General features: G+C 35.7%; 1 protein-coding gene across 4 annotated transcripts in view; it reads left to right on the top strand.

Annotated features, from left to right (window-relative positions):
• The window catches only part of PRKD1 (protein kinase D1), a 156857-nt gene that overhangs the window by 103510 nt on the left and 33597 nt on the right, over positions 1-19750 (top strand). For 2 of the 4 annotated variants that reach the window (XM_013940460.2, XM_013940462.2), the window contains exons 3-7: positions 1167-1298; positions 2015-2175; positions 5051-5074; positions 15805-16015; positions 17953-18030. In XM_013940460.2, the coding sequence (XP_013795914.2) occupies positions 1167-1298; positions 2015-2175; positions 5051-5074; positions 15805-16015; positions 17953-18030 (606 nt within the window). The remainder of the gene's footprint in view (positions 1-1166; positions 1299-2014; positions 2176-5050; positions 5075-15804; positions 16016-17952; positions 18031-19750) is intronic. The other 2 variants (XM_013940461.2, XM_013940463.2) reach the window with 2 other exon arrangements.

Below are 19750 nucleotides of genomic sequence, written 5' to 3'. Positions count from 1 at the left end.
ATTTTGGGTGGTAATTTGCAGCTAGGGATTAACTCATGCCTTACCTGCTGTGTTGTTTTGGGAAAGATTTGCCAATCATACCGCTAATTCATGTACTTCAGCAGAATCATTCAGAATAGAGTTTTAGAGATATTTAGAGAATTTTCTTCTTTTTACAGCTATTTTTCGTACAGAATTTTGATGCCTTTTAGTTTGCTGGCTGTTTGCTTCAATCCTTCTCCCTCTCAGGATTGGGGACTTCATCTCATCTACTTTTAGTTGTCTTAATTTTATTAGTCATTCAGGTTCTCTTTATGTTCAGTGGAGAGGAATGGTTTTCTCCAGAGGCTTAGATTGGCAAAATATATTCTCTCCTATTCTCTTCATTGATGAATCCTATCCTTAGTCCCCTTTCATGTTGTCCCTTTTATTCTTCTCCTTCTGACTTTATACCCCCTCACTTCCTTCTCCTGTATGTCCCTACTATCTTTACCCTACCTTTAATACATGCCCTTACAGTAAAAAAAAAAAAAAAAAAGAGAGAGAGAGAGAGAGAGAAAAAGTATTAATAAGACTTTGTTGCATTCTCCTTTTTTACTCCACTTGTGTGTCTGATCCATTTGTTGCCCAAGGTTGCCTTCTCTCTATTTATTTGACAGTTCTCTAGGGTTGGGCTGTTTCTCTGTTTGTGTCTGCGTACCTTTGTGTACAGTGCCAGTCCAAGCATGGTCCTATCTTTGATTAAATTTTAGCTGCTATCCAATTAATAACAGGTAATGTAAATGACAAACTTATGGATGAATTACAAACAAAGACATCAGATGCTCAAGACAGAGCATATAATTCATACAACATCAGGAGATTGTTAGCTTTGTTTTGAGTTTATTTAAAAGAAAATTATGCAGGTGTGCGGCAAATTTTTAAAAGCAGGTTTATTTTTTTCTGATGGTGTTGTAGTATGGTGGAATATATCAATGTTTTGTGTTTAAAATGTAGTACAATGGCCTATGCACAATTCAAAGTTCATCGTGTCCTTTTACAGCATATTCTGCATGAATAAAGAGGAAAGTCATAATAATAATTACCAAAGGGTATTTTGTTTTGTTTTGTGATAAAATACCATAAAAATGAAGGATATTAGCTATGTTATTAATTTTCTTCAGTTTGGAATGATCTTGTTATTACAGCTTCTGCTACATTTGAAGATTTTCAAATCCGACCTCATGCTCTTTTTGTCCATTCTTATCGAGCACCAGCCTTTTGTGACCACTGTGGAGAAATGCTGTGGGGACTGGTGCGGCAGGGACTCAAATGTGAAGGTAAGTGGCAGCGAGATGAACTTTTCAGGCTCAAAGTGACTGGACTGTTCTGTTTGTGCGTGTTGTCTCCAATTCTGCTTTTAAATTGCTTGGCCACGAGAACAATTTTACAGTAGGTGGCAACAGTAGGAACTAACTAACTAAACAATTAATTGATTAAGGATTTAACTGCTCTGAGATTTTCTAGTATTACTCCATAATTTGAAGCATAAAAAATTAGTCTATATGTATTTTTAAGGAAGGGTTATCTGAGTCTTATTTACACTTCTCTTATCCTGAGCCTATTTCCTATATCTAATTTTATATCAGTTTAATTTAGTTAATTAAATTGAAATTGCTGTCAGTCCATAGGAGGTTATACTAGGTATCTTCTTTTCTCCTTTTGCCACAACTGTTTTGACTGCCGCAGGACTGCGTGTCCATTTCCGGTGGCAGACTTGTATCTTACCTTCCCGATGCTGACCACAGGACTCTCATGTGCTTTTAGAACACAGATTTTTGGAGAATCCAAGAATAAACACTAGCTATAGGTATAGCTTTCCAAAGCACATAACATTGTCTCCCTAAACACCCGTAGAATTTAGGAGCTAAGCAGCAGAGTTGAGGAAGAAAATTTCAGCAAAAATAAGGGTGTCATTTTTGTTCACTGGAAAAATGTTCTTTGTTTTTTCCCTGCAATAAACTGTAATCAGGTGGTTTTAAATTTCTCTTTTCAGGATGTGGTCTAAATTACCATAAGAGATGTGCATTTAAAATCCCTAACAACTGCAGTGGTGTACGTAAAAGGCGCCTGTCAAATGTTTCCTTAACAGGACTCAGCACTATTCGGACAGTTTCTGCAGAGCCCTCACCTAGCACGCCAGATGAAGCTCTTCTGGTATGGAATTCCCTAGTTATAAAGGCAATAGATGTTGCTGTTGAGAAACAATGACATTTAATGCTATAGGATCTGATTTTGCCTGTTACAGACTACAGATGAGGCTGGTATGTAAATTATAAAGCTTTGTAGTGAAAAAAGGCATCTTAATATAACATGGAGGTCAGTAGCCAAAGGTATGTGTGAGAAATTGTTGCTTCTGATGCTCCCAGGATTCTTCTCCCATTGTGAAGAATTAGGTTATTTTGAAGGTCCATACTTGCCACCCGTGCTAATTGGTGCTGCAACTTGTTGGAGGATGTCTTCTCTGGAACTCGGAATTGAATTTCTCCTGTGTTAGACCATTGTATTCGTTGGTTCATGATATAGCAAAGAAATGACCTCGGGAGAACACTGTGAGCCAAATTCCACTGTATCAGATTCCATGCTCCAGTTAATTATTTTGAGTCTGTATATTTAGATTATTTCTTGAGAATGTTTGGGGTTCTTTGTGTTCAGAAGGAAGTAAGAGGAATCTCCACTATTTCCTTAAACTGAGATTTGTGATAAATGTTTTATATATGTCATGTATGTGTATAGCTGTATATATGCGTGCATATATATTGATGCACAGTGTACACACATGTGCATAAACAGTATACTTGTATATACTCTTATATAGTATATGCAGTTTTCCATCCTGAAAACAAGTCTTCTGAGAACACAGTTTATTGACTGGAATAAGTTAGATTTATGTGTATTTTTTTAATCTTTGGAACGTTTGTTCCTTTTAGTACTCATGGCCATAACATACTTGAATAGTTAAGAATTTATGCTGTGTGTACAGAAATGAATACACCCCTAAGTGAAAGCTTTGAAAACTTTAAGGTGTAAAAGAGAGGAAAGAATTTAGAAGCATACACAACAATTATTCTCTTGTTTTCCTCTCAATTAGAATATTACACTTATTAAACTTGACACACTAAAAGGACAGTATTGCAAATGATGCAGACCTAGTGTTACATGGAGTACCATCTACAAACCATAATTATGTACTTATGCTACTGATTATCATTAACCTAAAGCTACTTGGAAATTAAGGTTAACATTATGAATCTGTATTTTTAATTGAAAAGCTGCATAAATGGAGTGCTTAAGTTCAGCAAAAAGCATAGCAACAAATCTTCATAGATTATTCATAATTCTCAGAAGTTTGTTTTTCAAATGCTGACTTATTCAGGCCAATACAAAATAAAATTATGAGGAAGCCCAGCCCTCATTCTGAATTGCTTCTGGCATTGTGGTTAAAAATGTCGTATGGGTGAGAGCCTTCATATACTCTGTATAAATAGACACCACATGCTGTACAGTTTCAAGATAACAAAAAATTTTCATTTTGAAAACCTTTTTAACTGTAGGACTCTGGTGGTAGCTGATATATTCTTTATATTAAATACATGTTTTGCAAAGACATGTATTTTAAGTCTGCTTTTGCAAATATTAAAATTATCAGTGGGAGTTTTCCAGTGAAGAAATACAGTAAGTTTCATACATACTGCAGACTATACTTCTCTAAGAAGTCGTAATCATCAGTGTATTCAAGCTGATGATTCAGAACTTCACACATGTGCACCCACACGCACATATGCTAGTGTGCATTTGCACACACAGAGAGAAAGAAAATATGTTTACAGAAAGTCACAGGCTTAAGCCTAGAGAAACTAAACAGATAGCTTTCAGATTTCATCTTTATTTCTGGAAATCCTGGTGTAATTTACCAAATTTTCAGAAGTGATCTCAGATAATGCTTCTACCTGTTTTTTGTTTTGTTTTTTTGCATTGAATAGTTTTCTTTTTTTCCCCCTCTTTTTTTAAGTGTGCATAAGCTTTGTCAGGTCTCATATGTCAAATCTGTCCTTTGGACTCCATTCTTTTGCAGTGCTCATGAGATAAGTTTTATTGCAGTTTATGCTGTGGTATCAATCAAAGCATGCACTTTGGAATGTGTTTCATTCTTCTAGCGTTTGTGCGAATATACTAAAAGACATCATCCTTGTCCACAAAACTGCATCATTCACTATTATTGTTTTTATTGGCAGGGCACTTTATTGAGTCACTGATAGCAGAACATAACTGCTGCATGGGGTCACTGAATTAAATCAGAGATCTGCCACTTATTCAAATATGACCAAAATAAATGTTATTTTTACCTCTATTTACTGTGCAGAGTCAGAGTGTTTGAGAAAGAATGAGTTCCTGGAGATGTTTCATAGATGGAATTGTTAACAGAGTTATGATTTCAGAATCTTTATTGTTGATGTTGTGTGAAAGAGAAAGAAGCCAACGTTAGCTTGCAGTGTTAAATTTAGCTTATAAGTCTGGCTGCTGGAAAAAGAGAATATCTTTCTACTTATGAAGTTACAGCATTTGAAAAATCTTTGAGACAGGATAATGTGGAATCCTGCAAACAGTACTTTAATTATCCTTTCATAGGAAACTACCACATACAGACATAGCTTCAGTTTGGTATAAATATGTCTGCATTAGCCAATAAAGTCTTTCATTTGAGCTGAAAATTGACTGGGGACTATATTTAAAGGCAGCTTTAAAACTCTTGATCCAAAGATTAAAATATCTTTTTTTTTCCTTCTTAACTTATTAGTAGTGTACAACTCACCAAAGAGAAATGCTAAAAATGTGGAATTCTAGGAGGATGCTAGGTAACCCAGATTTCTACCTTTCATAGCTCAAATGCAATTCTTTTACATTCTATAACATAGAATGAAATTATGAAATAATAGCACATTCATGCTTGCTTCCAAAGTAACATTATTTTCTGTCTTTTTTTTTCTTATTTCTTTGTTCTGTTTTCCTTCTTTCCAACTTCCTGTCTCAGTCTCCTGTCAGCCCTGGCTATGAGGTATGTACTAAATTTACTCTGCTGTCCGTCATACTATATCATGAACATCCTCTTTTGTTGATTATCAGTTAGCATCAATACGAAAAAATGCAGGAATTTATCTGGATTCGTGCTTTATGATCTTCAGAACTCAAAGGCATTTGTTTTATTTTTCCTTTAGAAAGAGTATATCTGGTGCGTAACTCCAAAAAAAGTCCAGATTCCAAAATGAAGGTCATAATTCTGCCTATATTAAAAAGTAAAATTAGCTAAAGCCTCTTAAATTTAAAATGTTTTGATACAGAAGTGGCACTTTAATTTCTTAGGCATGGTAGATGTCATTGCTTTGACCATTGTCCTTTTTATTGGTGCTAATACACCAGTAAAATGGAGGAGAATTTCAACCTCACTTTCAGAACACTGGGAATTTGCTGGAGTAGTACAGAATATAAACATTTTATTTTAAGCTGAGCAAGTCTGACCTTTCAGCACTCACTAGCAATAAACTTATAATATCATAATGCAGTGCAGTTATTTTTCAGAATACAGTTGCATTCAATAAAATCAGTCGAGGATTCTACAGTTCTGAAGTAAACAAAAATATGAAAAATCAGTGTACAACTAAGTTATAACTATAAAGAGTATCAATCTATCTTAAAGAGAAAACCATATTTCTATGTTTTTATAATGGATGCTACATGTCAAAGGTTGTCCTCTTTGGCTTTCAGTATGGTTTTTTCCCAATAAGTTTGTTCAGTGTTATAAGTTGCAAAAATTTTTTAAACTGTGAAATCTTGGCATCTTTCCCTTGCAGTATATATTTAATATGCAGCCAGAGAAAGGCAGCAGGCTTTGCAAATATTTTCCTTTTTAGAAATACTAGATACTTAATCTGAGGAATACTGTGTCACGCTGAACTGAAGATTGTCATGGCCAAATTTCTATTTCTTTAAAAAAAAAAACTTTATTTCTTCCTACATGTGTTCTTATTATAAAGTACCTAAGCAACATACCCTAGAAGTATTATTTCACAGAATGGCCTTAAAACAATATAAACAAGCATATATAGAATAGAGTCTTTATAATATTGAACATAACTTTATTCTAAGTATGTGCTGTTTGAAAAAGATGAATCCATCATTCCAGACAGTGATGGATTGCACTAAATTAATAGTTACTTAAAGTAGTCTTCAAAAAAACCATAGATATTATTTGGAGAAAAACAAAATAATGTTTCTTTTGTAAAAACAGAAAAAAATTTACAGTCAATTTTTTTGCTTTAAAATACATTATTATGACACAACACCATTTTATTTCTATGTTATAAATGTTTTCATTACTTTGGTAAGTTTTATTCATTCCTCCAAAAGTGATGAATGTTGATGCGTTAAGGTAATTTTTTAAACACGTTGCCAACGATTTCTCAGAAAAAGCCTAACTGAGTTTTGCATTTAAAAATGAATGCTGTGTCTTATGAGGTACAGGTAAGTGGAGTATTATGTAGTTATCTACATATTATGCTTTTCGATACAGAATTAGTAATTAATTTTTACAAAGTAATTTACTTCATTTTATTTAGAAAAGTCATTTAGGTAGTACTAATAGAATATGGAACGTTAGGTGTTGACTGCCTCTGCAAATTCACTATATGCAGAGTTGGCTTGAGGCTTCTTCGCTATATAGGGAAAAGTGATTTTGCAGAACTAGGACAGCAGAGTCTCTGGGAGGGAATTGTTTTAAGTTCTGGATGGCTCTTTCCTCTTTCTTCCTCCCTCTCAGCCCTTAATATAGTCACTCATTTCTCTTACTCCTCTGAAATAGAGAATCCTGATTTCCATTGACTAAGAAATTCACATTCCATGAAGCCTTCTTTTCCCACGGGCAGAGAGAAGAAAACACATCTCCTTTTCCCGGTTCCAGTGCTTTTGGAGCTTGTATGCCTCCTGGACTCCTTGGACCAGAAAGAAGGAGCCCTGAGGGAAGGCTTAAAGAAGGGTGTCACAACTGAGAGCAGCTTTGTCTGTGCCTTAAGCCAACTTTAATTACAGAGAAGTCCTTCTCTAATGGATACATTCGAGTTCATTAGAGTGAAGTTCCTCAGGGGCAAAATTAATATTTATTCTTGAGGATGGACACTTCAGTTAATTCTGAATTAATACCACTCATAGTTATTTTCTCTTCCCGTCATCTCCTAGTTATCCATGCATGCTCCACTGATGTACATGCACATTCCTGTCTGAGCTATGATCACTGCTCTTCAGTGTCCTCATTTGTTTAATAAAAATCCCTATGCTATTTTGGGGAGTGCTACTTGAAGTTTTTTGTAGCCCAAAATCAAGACGTTATTAAAATCGTTCATTAAAGTTTAAAATATATCCTGTGAGCTAAATCAATCTTAAATAAAGTTTAAACTAAGTACTTTTGGGCCAGATTCACCCCTATGTTCTAGCTTCATCACACTGGAGAGACTGAGAATCAAGAACTCAAAATGAACCTGACATTGAAAGTTAAATATTAAAATATGACTATAAATTAATTCTACAGGTACCATGATTTAGTTAACTTGTTTTTGTACAATTATTTAAAATATTAATACTTATTAAAGGTAAAGAACAACCAAACAAAAAATATTAAAAGTGTAGTTCCCTTTTGTCCTTAAGGCATTACAAATCTATGAAATTCAAAGTTCAGCTGAACCCTAAATTAAAATGTTCTGGGATGCAGAAGGTGAATTTGTAAATGGCCTACATTACGCATTGCTGTGCATACCGTAGTGGTAGTCCATGTAGCTGTCATGCACTAAATAATACTGTAGGATTTCTTGTCGCAGTAGTGGTAGTTTAGCAACATAAATAGGCCTTACGGAGGTGATCACATCCATACGAAGACACTTTATGCTTAAAGTATGTTTTATGTAATAAAAGGCAGATTGATGTGACTATTACGATGTAGGAACAGTGGACAATGGACTCCAGCTTATAAGGGGATGTAGATGTTTTGCTCTTGTTTAAATGGAAACAGTAATGTAGCCTGTTGATGGTGTTTAGAACTAAAAGCTCTGACATAGTACGTTACTATTGACAAAGAAAGATGTGAATTTTTTTATATTGCACAGGAATGTTATGAAAGCAGTGATTAAAGCTATATTAAAGCTTCTCAGCTCTCAGTGCCTGAATATAGTTGCTTCAGAAGTTCATCACAGCAAGATGAGATCAAAATGATGATTGAGACAATTATTTAAAGTTAAAAAAGTGTATATTTAGGGAAGTATTAGATATTATATTAATTTTGCACCTAATCTTTGCCAAATATCTAAGAAGATAGCTAGAAGAGAAAATGGTAAACAACTTAAGATGTGCATTTCCTGCAATTTTGTGTATGCCATGTGTGGTGATGTTTTTTGATGCAACTTCTTGGTGAACCCTGATCCCCTGAAAAGGTTTTATCGGTATTTGGTTCTTCAACTTGGAAGAGAAGAGAGGCTTAAGTTATTCTTGTCCTCAAGTAATTACCAAGTATACTTAGATACTCTATTTTATTCATAAGAAAGACATTCAAATCGTGGGATAGCTCTGAACTCTTAAAAATCTAGTGAAGCTTTGCCTATCTTCCCCCTCCTCCTCTGCTGGCAGCTCACCAGTTGCTGGGAGTAGATCCAGCTGCTGAATACACTAAGTTCTTTAAGCCCAAAGAAGCTGAAAAGGGTCCAGAACCTACTTCTGAGAGCTTCAGCTAACAGATATCAGCCTACAATCCTTCACATAAGTCTCCACAGCTTAAACTGAGGTCTCTTAGTTGCTCTGATGTTGTGGCAATAAGAATTCTTTAGGAGTGCATGCCATGCCTAAGCAAACATACACTCAAAGCTGTTTTCATAGTTTCTGAGTACTAACACAAGTGTTTGCACATATCTTAAAAAAAAATAAAATAAAAAAAATCTGCAGCACACATTTTACTTTCCTAACCTCTCTGAAATATCCTCCATGTTGGCACTGGGTCTTCTGAAATGGTAAAAGAACCTTATGTTTGTATTCTGAGTAAGCCTTCAAAGCAGTCTGTTTTCTCTACTTGTTCAGTGATGCTTTCCCTTCTAATATATAACTTTAAATTTCTGCACTGATAACATCCTAATGCCCAACAGCTCCCTCCCTGTAGCCAAGCCTCATCAAGCTGGTTTCTCTAGACTTCAGCTGTCCATTACAAGTCTGAAGTGTTTTATTTTGTATTATATCTTGGCTACACCACTTTTGTATCATGGTATGTGCCTTTTTTTATTATTAGTTCTATACATTAGGCACAACTGAGCTGCTGAGCCTTGCTTATAGTGTGGCCATTCTAGTAGTGGAAGATACTTATATTAAAATTATTCATTACTTAAAATTATTATACTTAAAATTATTATACTTAAAATTATGAAACATACTATAGAAGATCAAACTAAACCTAATATTGTTGAAAAAATTATGTCTGTGAGATGCAGAAAAAAAGCTTCATTCTACATAAATCCTAATATGCCTGCAGTCACTAGCAACTCCTTTGCCAACAAAGTGCTTTCGTTCTGGGAAATCCCTGACTCTGCCTGAGAAGTTAATGTAGTCACATAACTACTGCTGAAAGCCAGTAATTGTTTCTTGTTACTTTACAAAATAAAGCAGGTTACAGACAGAGCATTCAAACCACTGTTTGCTGGCATTGATGTCTGAGCAGGAGGTGCAGGGTACATAATAATTTCCATCTGTGGATAGTTTAATGTTAACAGATTGTACTGAAGTCAGTTCTTTGATGTGTTCATTTAAGTGTTTTTTCAGACCATAGGTATCTTTAGTATGGTTCTTGCAGGATTAAATCATACACTTGTCTTAAGGAGAAGAGTGTAAGAAGCCTCAAAAGACAACACGCTTGATTCAGTTTTAAGTGTGGTATTTCACTATATTTAATTGAAAATTTGTTTCCCTGACTAGCATTAAGTTACAGTCACATCATTTTGTTTGTAAAAGAAAGTTAACATTTACATTGCATAAAAAGCATGGTAGTTTCTGCAGTGACATAGATACATAGCACCTCATTTGACAGTAGGTTTCTGTGAAAAATGTGTACATGAACATATTAAGGCTTTATCATCTGCCTTCAGGATAGGGAAGAAATACATGTTATAGCAAGTATGCAACACTGAAACATCATGTGGCTAGATGTTTTTGCTTTTTTTTTTTATATATACGTCATCATTCTTTATTGTTCAAGTAAATAAAGTAGCTCATGATAGTTTGTTTCTTTTGTTTTGGCAAACGCTTAAAAAATGTAGAAATACCTGTGTAGTTTTTGACTGGATAACTCAGTGTAATGTACAGGAATAATTTCACAATACATTTTATATATTAAGCCTGCAAAAGATCGGCACTTCTTTTTGAACAGTTTTGGAAAAAATGTATATTTAGGAAAGTATAGGATGTACAGCCTGTACTATTTTGGGTGAAATTTACTGACTTGAATGTGTTTCTGGAAGCATAATTTGAAATAAGATGATCAAATGTCAAAAATAAAGTTTTTCTTTTCTGACTCCTCTAGAATGCAAAGCTTTCCAGTAACATTTATCAGAATCCCTGGGAGATTTTCAGTAGGACTATTGAAACCTATTAAAATGAGTCAGGGAAATAGCAGTCTGTTTTATATTTTAGGCTAGTCTGTGTGGTTGGATTGGAGGGCTGTCCCTGTCTCTGTTCCCAAAAGACCAATTCTCCATCCAGTCAGTCAGCTTATATTGCTTCCCATTAGTCCCTTCAGCACCTCCCTAAAGTTTCTTTGCTTTCTGTGCCTGGGAGGGGTGGAAGTGGTGGTGCTGGAAGACAGTCAACCTCACCCAGGCAAGAGAACAGCTGAATCAATCCATTGGCAGAGGATGAGTATTTATTCAAGTTTCTTAAGTCTGTGTGGTAATGAAGAGGATTTGGACAGCATAAAAAGACTGGAAGAATCTCCTGCTGAGGGATTTTTATCTTTGGGTAGCAACCATTTGGAGGACTGTTTCCTTCCTGCACTGACAAGATTCTGTACAATGACTTTGTGCTTCTGCCTACTAGAGACAAGTAGGTGTGTTCTCGAGTAGCTTTTAGCAAAGTCCACCAAAATAAGCACAGAGGAGCTTTTATACATTCCTACCAATGGAGGAAATTGCACAAGAATGAGAGGCAAGACATCAGCTAATAAAAACAAGAGATAAGCAGAATGGCTCATGTTGGAGAAAAGTTTGGCATCTCTCCCTTCTTGGAGGAAAAAAAAAGATTTTTCAAAAAAGTAAGCCCAAACTGTAGTTTGTTTGATATTCTCATTATTTAAGGCATGACTGAATTGAAGTCTCTGGGTGTGAACAGTTTCCCTGGCTTGGTTGGACATCCATGCAGTTAAATATCTGCACATGCTTTGTGTTTGTTAGTCACTTGGAAAATTATATTCTGATCTGTTAAAACGTAGAATACCTTGCTAGGATGATTGTTATAAAGGACTGTTTAGTGTTTGGAGCAGCGCAGGCTGTTAGTTTCCATGGTGTAATCCAATTAAGCAATCATTTCCTGGGAAGCTTCCAGATTTGCTGAGTCAGTGGTCTGGCTGACTACCAGGAAAAACTAATCTATCTTTCTAACAAACCAGGCACACCAGCTGAAGAAGGGATTCTTGCTTTTATGGTGAAAATAGGATAATTCCCTTTTCTTTCGGGGACCTTAAATTGTGACAAACAATTGCTAATCTCCATCAACAGAAAGAATCCTTTTGCATTATGGTCAAATGCAAAATACTATTGGTTGGAAAGAGCAGTCCTTGATATTTTTGCTCTATTGGACCTCTCTCCAAAGAAGTCCTGACTTCTCACCTTTCTGTTGTGTTCTTATATGCTGGGAGTACTGGGAATTAAAGTTGAGAGATATTGACAGTTAGGGATTTTGTGTAGTATTGGGAGGAGAAGCTCATCGTTGGCAAGATGGAGGAGTTAATCCTCCTCCTAATCAGTCAATCACTGGTGGGGTGACCGGTCTGGCTGCTGCTGCCGTCTTTCAGCTTACCTTCCCTTACTATTTACTGGAGTGAGAAAAAGCAGACGGTAACGTTACCTCAGGCCGGAAGAGGGGAAGAGTGGGAGTGCGTCATGTCAGGCCTGGGCATGCAAGAGGGAGAGCAGATCCATGCCTGTCGATGTCTTTTCTAGCATGGGAGAAGGTGACATTCAACTTTACCACCTACTTGATCTGAAGACACTGTAAATTAAGAATTGCTAGTGTGTTGCACAGTGTGCTATACTGCTATTCTGCAGTCCAGTGACTGCAGAATGACAAAGAAAAGCTGAAATATCTTTTTTCTGTAAATAGGACTGTGAATAGAAAAAACCGACAGTGATGTTCTACAGTCAATTTGTTTGAGTGATCTTAGGCCTACCTATTTTTTTCAATTATTTGGAGGCAAAGGTGATGAAATTGTTGTTTGTTATTGAGCTTGTTATGCATTCTCTGTACGTTATTTTTAACAGAAATGTCAGCAGCATTTTGAATATTAAAATCATGCTAATAAAATTAAGGTAGGGGTCAGTCTAGAAGACTGACTTTCTACATTAGACCTTCCAATAGTCTACCTTTGTTTTGTATCCACTACAGCTTGAACCGTAGAGAACACGTAAATTACTAGCAAAAATGTAATTAATCGCCTATTCCCTTATATTTCACAGCAGCCATGTGAAGTATGACTTGAAGTAAATCTCAGAAATTACTAACTGTGCTGTGACTGGTAGAAATTTACAAGAAACACAAGTTTAATAACCAAAAGTACAAAAGCTCTTTTAATGCTAACTTGGATTTTGACCAAGGCTGATGCCATGATGCATGACTGCTGCAGAGCTATCTTTCAGTAGGGATTCATCCTTGATCAGAGTCAATGTATAGCGCATAGAATTCACTTTTTGTCCTACCTGACATTTTCTCAGAACAATCCGGAAGCCTATACTAGCACATCAAAACTGAAAACATCTCCATCAAACTGGAGAAGGAAACAAATATAGCAAATAATTAGTCCCAACCCCATATTCCCACCTGAGATTTGATCAGACCTCGAGGTAGCCCATCTTAGCGGTCAGAGCCACTGTTATAGGGAAGCCTCACTCTCGCTTATAAAAATGCCTAAAATGAGTCTTAGTACATTTAAGCAACACTACTGACGTTTATAAACCTGCAAGGCATTCAGTGAGGAAAAACTGCCAAACTGGCTTCTTAAAATCCTTTGAGCATGAGGTAACTAGATATAAGTTATTTGGACTTTTATAAAGCTTTTAGCAGTGTTTAGTTGCCCAAATAAGTATTGATTTAGCAATAATTTGGAAAACAAGGGCAAAGAATGACAATACAAAGCAGATTTACTTTAGGTGATATTAGGCAGGGCTCTAAGAGACATCATGATGTTAGGAGACAGTTGGATCATTCATACTTTAGACAAGAGTAAGCTTATCAAGAGAGAGCTCTAGTTGCAGTGACATAATGAAAACAAACTGAATATAACTGTTTCCCCTTAGAAATGCTTACTCTATTCCATCTGTCCTTTTCAATTAAAGTACATTTTAAAAGAGCAGTGTCACTACATGTGAAAAGTCCCCCAAAATGTCTATTTTCAAGATGAAGATAGCAATGTATTGTGACTAATGCCTTAGAGATGACAGATTAGAGTTAAGGCAAACCTTTAAAGAATTACTGTCTTCAGAAAGAAAATAGCTATATCAAAATGTAATGTGTTATATATAACTGTTTTAGTCCTGTGCTGCGAACAGTAGATTCAGAACTAAATATCTGACTGTAGTACAGGGCTGAAGGATGAATGACTGGTGTAAGGCATTGCATTAATATTCAAGTAGTATCAGTCTGGACCAAAATTGTCCCTATCCTCCATACAGGAGAAGCCTGAGAGGACTGAGCCAGTTTTTCTGGCTCCTTCTCTGAGCTTTGTCTCTTCCACAAGTGCTGGGTTGTGCCAGTCGTGTTATTTACAGGTAGCTTGCACACGCTGAGTTTGTGCTGCATATGTTGGCCCATTCTTCCCTTCTCGCTGGGCTTCCAACCTCCCATCCAAAGCCCTGTTCATGTTGACTTCATGGAACTTAGTACAATCATCTGCCTTGGAAATAATAACCACCAATGTTACTAATTGAAAGATATCAAATAAATATAATCCTAAACTGAGAGTATTTTTTTCATATGTGTAACTGCTTACAGAGCAGGAAGAGCTAAAATTCCAGAAGTTAATACTTAATATCAAAGTATTTACCTGTACCTTTTCCAGTATCATTTGTGATAAAGAAAAGACAGATGCTTTCTTTTGCCACACTTGTTTCAATCTAGTTCATTTATGGTGATCATACGTAACTGGATAATCAATTTTATTTTGCATATTTCTTCTTGGTTTGACAGGAATGCATTTCTAAAATAAATAAGCATGTGATGTTGGGATTGTTGTCAATTATCAGGGTAGCTCTAATGTTCAGCAAATCTATTGCATATGCTTCTCTGGAAAGACAGATAGTTCTGTAGCATAATCAAAAGAAAACTTTTGCTGTTCACAGTAAGAAAACTCTCTGGTTTTCAGAAGCAAGAGACTTGGTTTTTTTGGTTGGCAAATACCCTGAGAAGGCAAAGCCTAAAATTGCTCAAGTTCTACCATCAAAGTGACTTTCAAATGCCTGTTTACTCCAAGAGTCTCAGACAGAAGCATGTAGAAATGTATTTTTATGTTTTGGTGACCAGGAAATAATAATAATCAGTCATCTCAGATGGAGAATTTGCTATAGCATCATTAGTTTGAAACAAAACAGCTTATCAGGTTAGGCCAGTCTGAAGCTTCAGCTTCACTAGAGAATGAAAAACTCATTTTCTAGCCTTGAGTTACCAGGTCTCGTCCAAATGACAGGCGACATGCTGAGTTTTAAATGATCAAGCTGCATCTTGTCACTTATTTTCTTCTTTCCATCTTAACTGTGAGTGTAGTTTGGTTGTCTCTCAAGGCCAGGTCTTAGCGGGAGGCAGTTTTCTGGGTCAGTCATTTTCTGCTATAATTATCATATTCACATTGGAATGAATTTAGCTAACAAATAATGTAACTCATTTCTTTCAGGAATTCTTTTGATTCCATACCTTAGTGTTTCTCACTCCATACATGCTTATAAACACATATTAAAATACCTGTTCTGGTCTGTCAGGCATAATCTAAATAACAGTAAGGTTAGTGATAGTAAAAATTATAAATAAAGGTGATCGAAAATACTGATCTCAAAAGCTTGCATGTATGTAGATCAAGGTAATAATTTTCTTTTTAATGTTTGCACAAAAAATATTGCCTTTCAAAATTACTTTGGGGATAAAACAAAATATAAGAGGAAAAAGTGGGCATACATGTTTTTATTGGAAAGCAAAATACTCTTTAGATAAATTTTTAGTTAATATTTTCATTTTGATCACAAATTTATTTTAAATGAAAAACTTTCGCCTATATATCATGAAATGTATGATATGAGTGTTGGCAGAGATATCATTTGATACCATTCCAATTTTTCAAAAGCAGGCTCAGAGAGGGGTATGTTGTGTGTTCTATTAGTGTTTAGAAGCACCTACATTAGTTTTTATGACAGATGATTTACTGTTCTTGAAGCAAGTATGTGTGAATATGATATTCTTTTAAAAATGAATGAACCATGATTATCTCAGATTTTTTTTTAATGTATTTTGCAGCAAAAGTCACCATCGGAATCATTCACTGGGAGAGAGAAGAGATCAAACTCACAGTCCTACATTGGACGACCAATTCAGCTTGACAAGATCTTGCTTTCCAAGGTTAAAGTGCCTCACACTTTTGTCATCCACTCTTACACACGTCCAACAGTTTGCCAGTACTGTAAGAAGCTTCTCAAAGGGCTTTTTAGACAGGGCTTGCAGTGCAAAGGTAAGTGTGATAAATGGTGTGCTGAATAACACTTTACAACCTGAAATAAATTAGAATTTTCATAGTGAAATAATTTTTCACAGGCTTTATCTTCATTATCCATACTTCATGATTTAAATAAAGCTATAAGTATAGTTTAAGATTAATATATGCTAAGTTTATTTCTTTGTTGGTACCTTGATTAGCTTTTCTTGCTCATGTTAGCAATTTGCAGGAATCAAATAGTAAACTCGCTTTAGGAACATAAAAGCTAAATATATTAAAATTAGTAAATTAGCATTTAAGTAGTTACTATGTAGCATTGCTCAAGATTTATTCACTAAACTGTCTTGGTGTAGATTTACAAACAATTTACACTGGATTAAGCTGGGATTAAAATTACAATAATTGTGGTTCTACAGGAGCTGGCTTCATGACTATTCTTACCCTGGGGTACCTTTGAGGTAGCACACATCTTTGTCATTTAGGGGTAAATTATCTTACATTTGGCACTAGGCAAGAGCGTGCACACAGGCAGTTATGGCAAAATAGCTAACACAAAGCACTATATTCTTAATTTTCATTGTTTTCAGTCTGCGAAGTCTTATACTTGAACTGAAGCGAGTGCATGAGTCTCAGTAACTCAGGGTTTTGAGGGTGGGACATAATGGAAATAAAAGAAGAGCTTATATGAGAATATAAAAGCATGTTTCTCAGTTCATTCTGACTAATGTGATCTTAAGTCTCCTTAGCAGGAGCCGAAGTAAATCAAGCTATTCAGATAGTAGCCGAGACTACTGGTTCACCATAGCCAGCTAGAATGCCTATAAATGCAAAGTATTGTCTATGCTAAGATGTTAGTGGATGTTTGGCCAACAGGTCCTTAAAAACACCTTTTATTAAAATAAAGAATAACTTTCATAAAATTCATCAGTGTATATGCAGTGAATAAGTTAACCAGTATATATTTATCAGTGCGGCTGCCTTAAACTAATACCCTGCAAAAATTCAAAGTGGTGTTAATTTAACTTAAGGATGTGATTCTGATGTGATTTCACCAAAGCAAGATCCGTATAAAGGCATCATCTGTTTCAGTTCACTTTGAATTTCAGTGACATAAGCAAATATTAACCAGATTTAAAAATAATATTTACCTGGAATTTGGCACTGCTGTATCTCAGTTGGCTTTTGAATCAATCTAAAGTTAAATAATTACAAGCTACGGATATAGGCATCCCTAGTATATTTTATCCTTCCTCACCCTTTGCTTTCCCAGCTGTGTTAATATGTTACTGCTCTTGGTTTAAGCAAAATAGAAAACAGTTAAAAGAAAACAGTTTAAATGCCATCTAGAAAAGTGCTATTTATCAATATGCAATGAAGGAAAGGCAGAGTGAAATAAAAATACCTGGAAAAGAAAGAAAGTATTGAAGGAGCCCTGCACTAAAAGCAAGCTAAAAACACCAAATTAAGAATATGTAGTGATGTAAAGAACAAATGTCTTCTCATTTATAATTGCTGTCTAGGATTCTGCTGCTTCAGTTTTCAGTCTTCAGTATTTGATATGTAGTCAGGTTTTTAAGCTGCAGTGGATACATTGCAGCTGATCTGACTCTCTAACTGGAAGAACAAGGCTGGCCTTTCAGCCAAGCACAGAGGTTTCCAGATTGCTCCCCTAGGTGAGTCTAGCATCCTCAACTCCTCCGGCTAAAGCCTCCACCCAGTTGCCCTGACTAAGTAATGCTTTCCTTTCCCCTCAGGGAAGCTTCTGGTGCGTTTATCCTGCAAGTTCCACTGGCAAATGGCGTGCAGCCAGGCTAACGCTCTCTGGACACATCAAGTTAACTTTATATTAGTGAAATGACAGGGCTTGACATTTATAGGCTGGACAGCAGGAAAAATATAATTGTGTCACAGAAAAAGAGAAATAATTTTACTGCATTACTTTTTCTTACCAGACTGTAGGTTCAATTGTCACAAACGCTGTGCTCCTAAAGTGCCAAATAACTGCCTGGGGGAAGTTGCCATTAATGGAGGTAAGTTGCTTTAACAATTGTTTCTGCCATTGTTTAAACCACCAGTTAAATAAAAGAGCAATTTAATACTGTGACGTTGACAAAGATATGTTTTTCCATTGCTTGGGAGTGGCTTTTCCTCTGTGATATTTCTATTGTATATTGAAGATGAAGTGTGGGAGGAACCCCATTAATGGTTCATACATCATCATCTCGGGACATGTGTCTTCAAAATACATAGCACTGAAAGACAGGGTCAGCTGTGCCACATAAGCAGAGCAGGTAGGTGACTTCAGCAGGAAAAATGTTTGGGTGAATGTGGGCGATAGCTTGTAGAATGCCAAAACAACCCCAAAAGCCACAGACATTAGATGTTGGCATTCACCTGTCAGATACAAACACAAAATGTTTTTTTAATCTGGGAAGGGGAAAAGTGTTTGTTTTAGGATAATCCTCCTGAGAAGAAATGTATACCTGGAAGAACTGGAAAAGCCCTCCAGGAAAAAATTCCACCCCTTCCTTTTGGCATGAAAGTAATTGTATCAGTTGCCAGAAACAAAAGCTTGAATATCTGCCCATTTTCCCATGCATGTGGTGTCGATTTTATGTCAAATATAGGAATGTATGGGTAGGCTTGACAGACGGTACTGGAGAAAAAAAGAGTGGTTGTAGATGAGTTGTTCATTGCCTTGAAAATGTCACTTTTCTATATGATAAGGGAATGAGAAATGTCGTAACATGTTCAATATCATCTAATGCATATTATGACATTAAGTTGTCAACCTGAACTGCTTCTGAGGTTAATGAAGTATTGATCACAGCTTTATTAGATATCCTTTTTCAAACTTAAAATCAATGATCTACTTTATTGAACAGAGGTCAAGAATTTCCAAAATTAGGAATGTTAACTAATATTTTTTATAGTAGTGTGACTGTATTAGTACAAAGTTTTTGTGTTTAATGGCACTTAATGTAGGCAAAAACATTTCAGATGTTGAGTATCCAACCCGAAGCATGATAAGATGCATGATTTTCTGGAACACTGATGTTGCACTCCTACTGAAGAGCATATCCTCTCTGATACACCTCAAACCTCTTGGAGTCTTGGGCTCTTGGAGTCACTTTTTTTTTTTTTTTTTAATCTTTACACCACTTATACCTCAATTTTCCATTAACTGTTCTATAACATAATTATTTCTTCAGGATTACAAGTACTGATGCTTATGCAAGGAAGAATGTGGCTTGATTCTCAAATCCAAGATCTAAAAATATGCTGAGATATGTTAATTTCATTGATAATGGTGTAGAGTTTTCCTTCTAGAAATCTTGAGTAGGTCTAAAAAGGAAGAATCCTTTTTATGCAGAGCTACATTTTCCACCCCAGCCTCTATTTTTTGACGTTGCAAATAATTCTGAGCATAGAGATTTGCAGAGTCAGAGAAAGTCATGGAGTCTGCCTATAAATTATAAAATTCTTATTGCATACTTTTAGGTTCAGTTTGAGAGAGCAGTGCAAAACAGGATTGATCAAAAGGTAGAAAAATGTTAAGAGAAGAAAGGAAGACAATCCTTATTTCTGGAGAGATGAACTAAATGAACAAAATTTACATTTCTTTCTGAATCACTCCTTAAAGTTCCTTCTTTCCATCTCAGACAGCTGATGTTCATCCTTCCAACACCCTGCCTCCTTTCCTCCCCTCTTTTCCCCCCAAAGTAACATGCTGTTTCTGCTGACTTGCCT

This window comes from Apteryx mantelli, chromosome 4 (genome assembly GCF_036417845.1).
Source record: "Apteryx mantelli isolate bAptMan1 chromosome 4, bAptMan1.hap1, whole genome shotgun sequence".
NCBI lineage: Eukaryota > Metazoa > Chordata > Aves > Apterygiformes > Apterygidae > Apteryx > Apteryx mantelli.
This window is presented reverse-complemented; position numbering and strand designations above follow the sequence as displayed.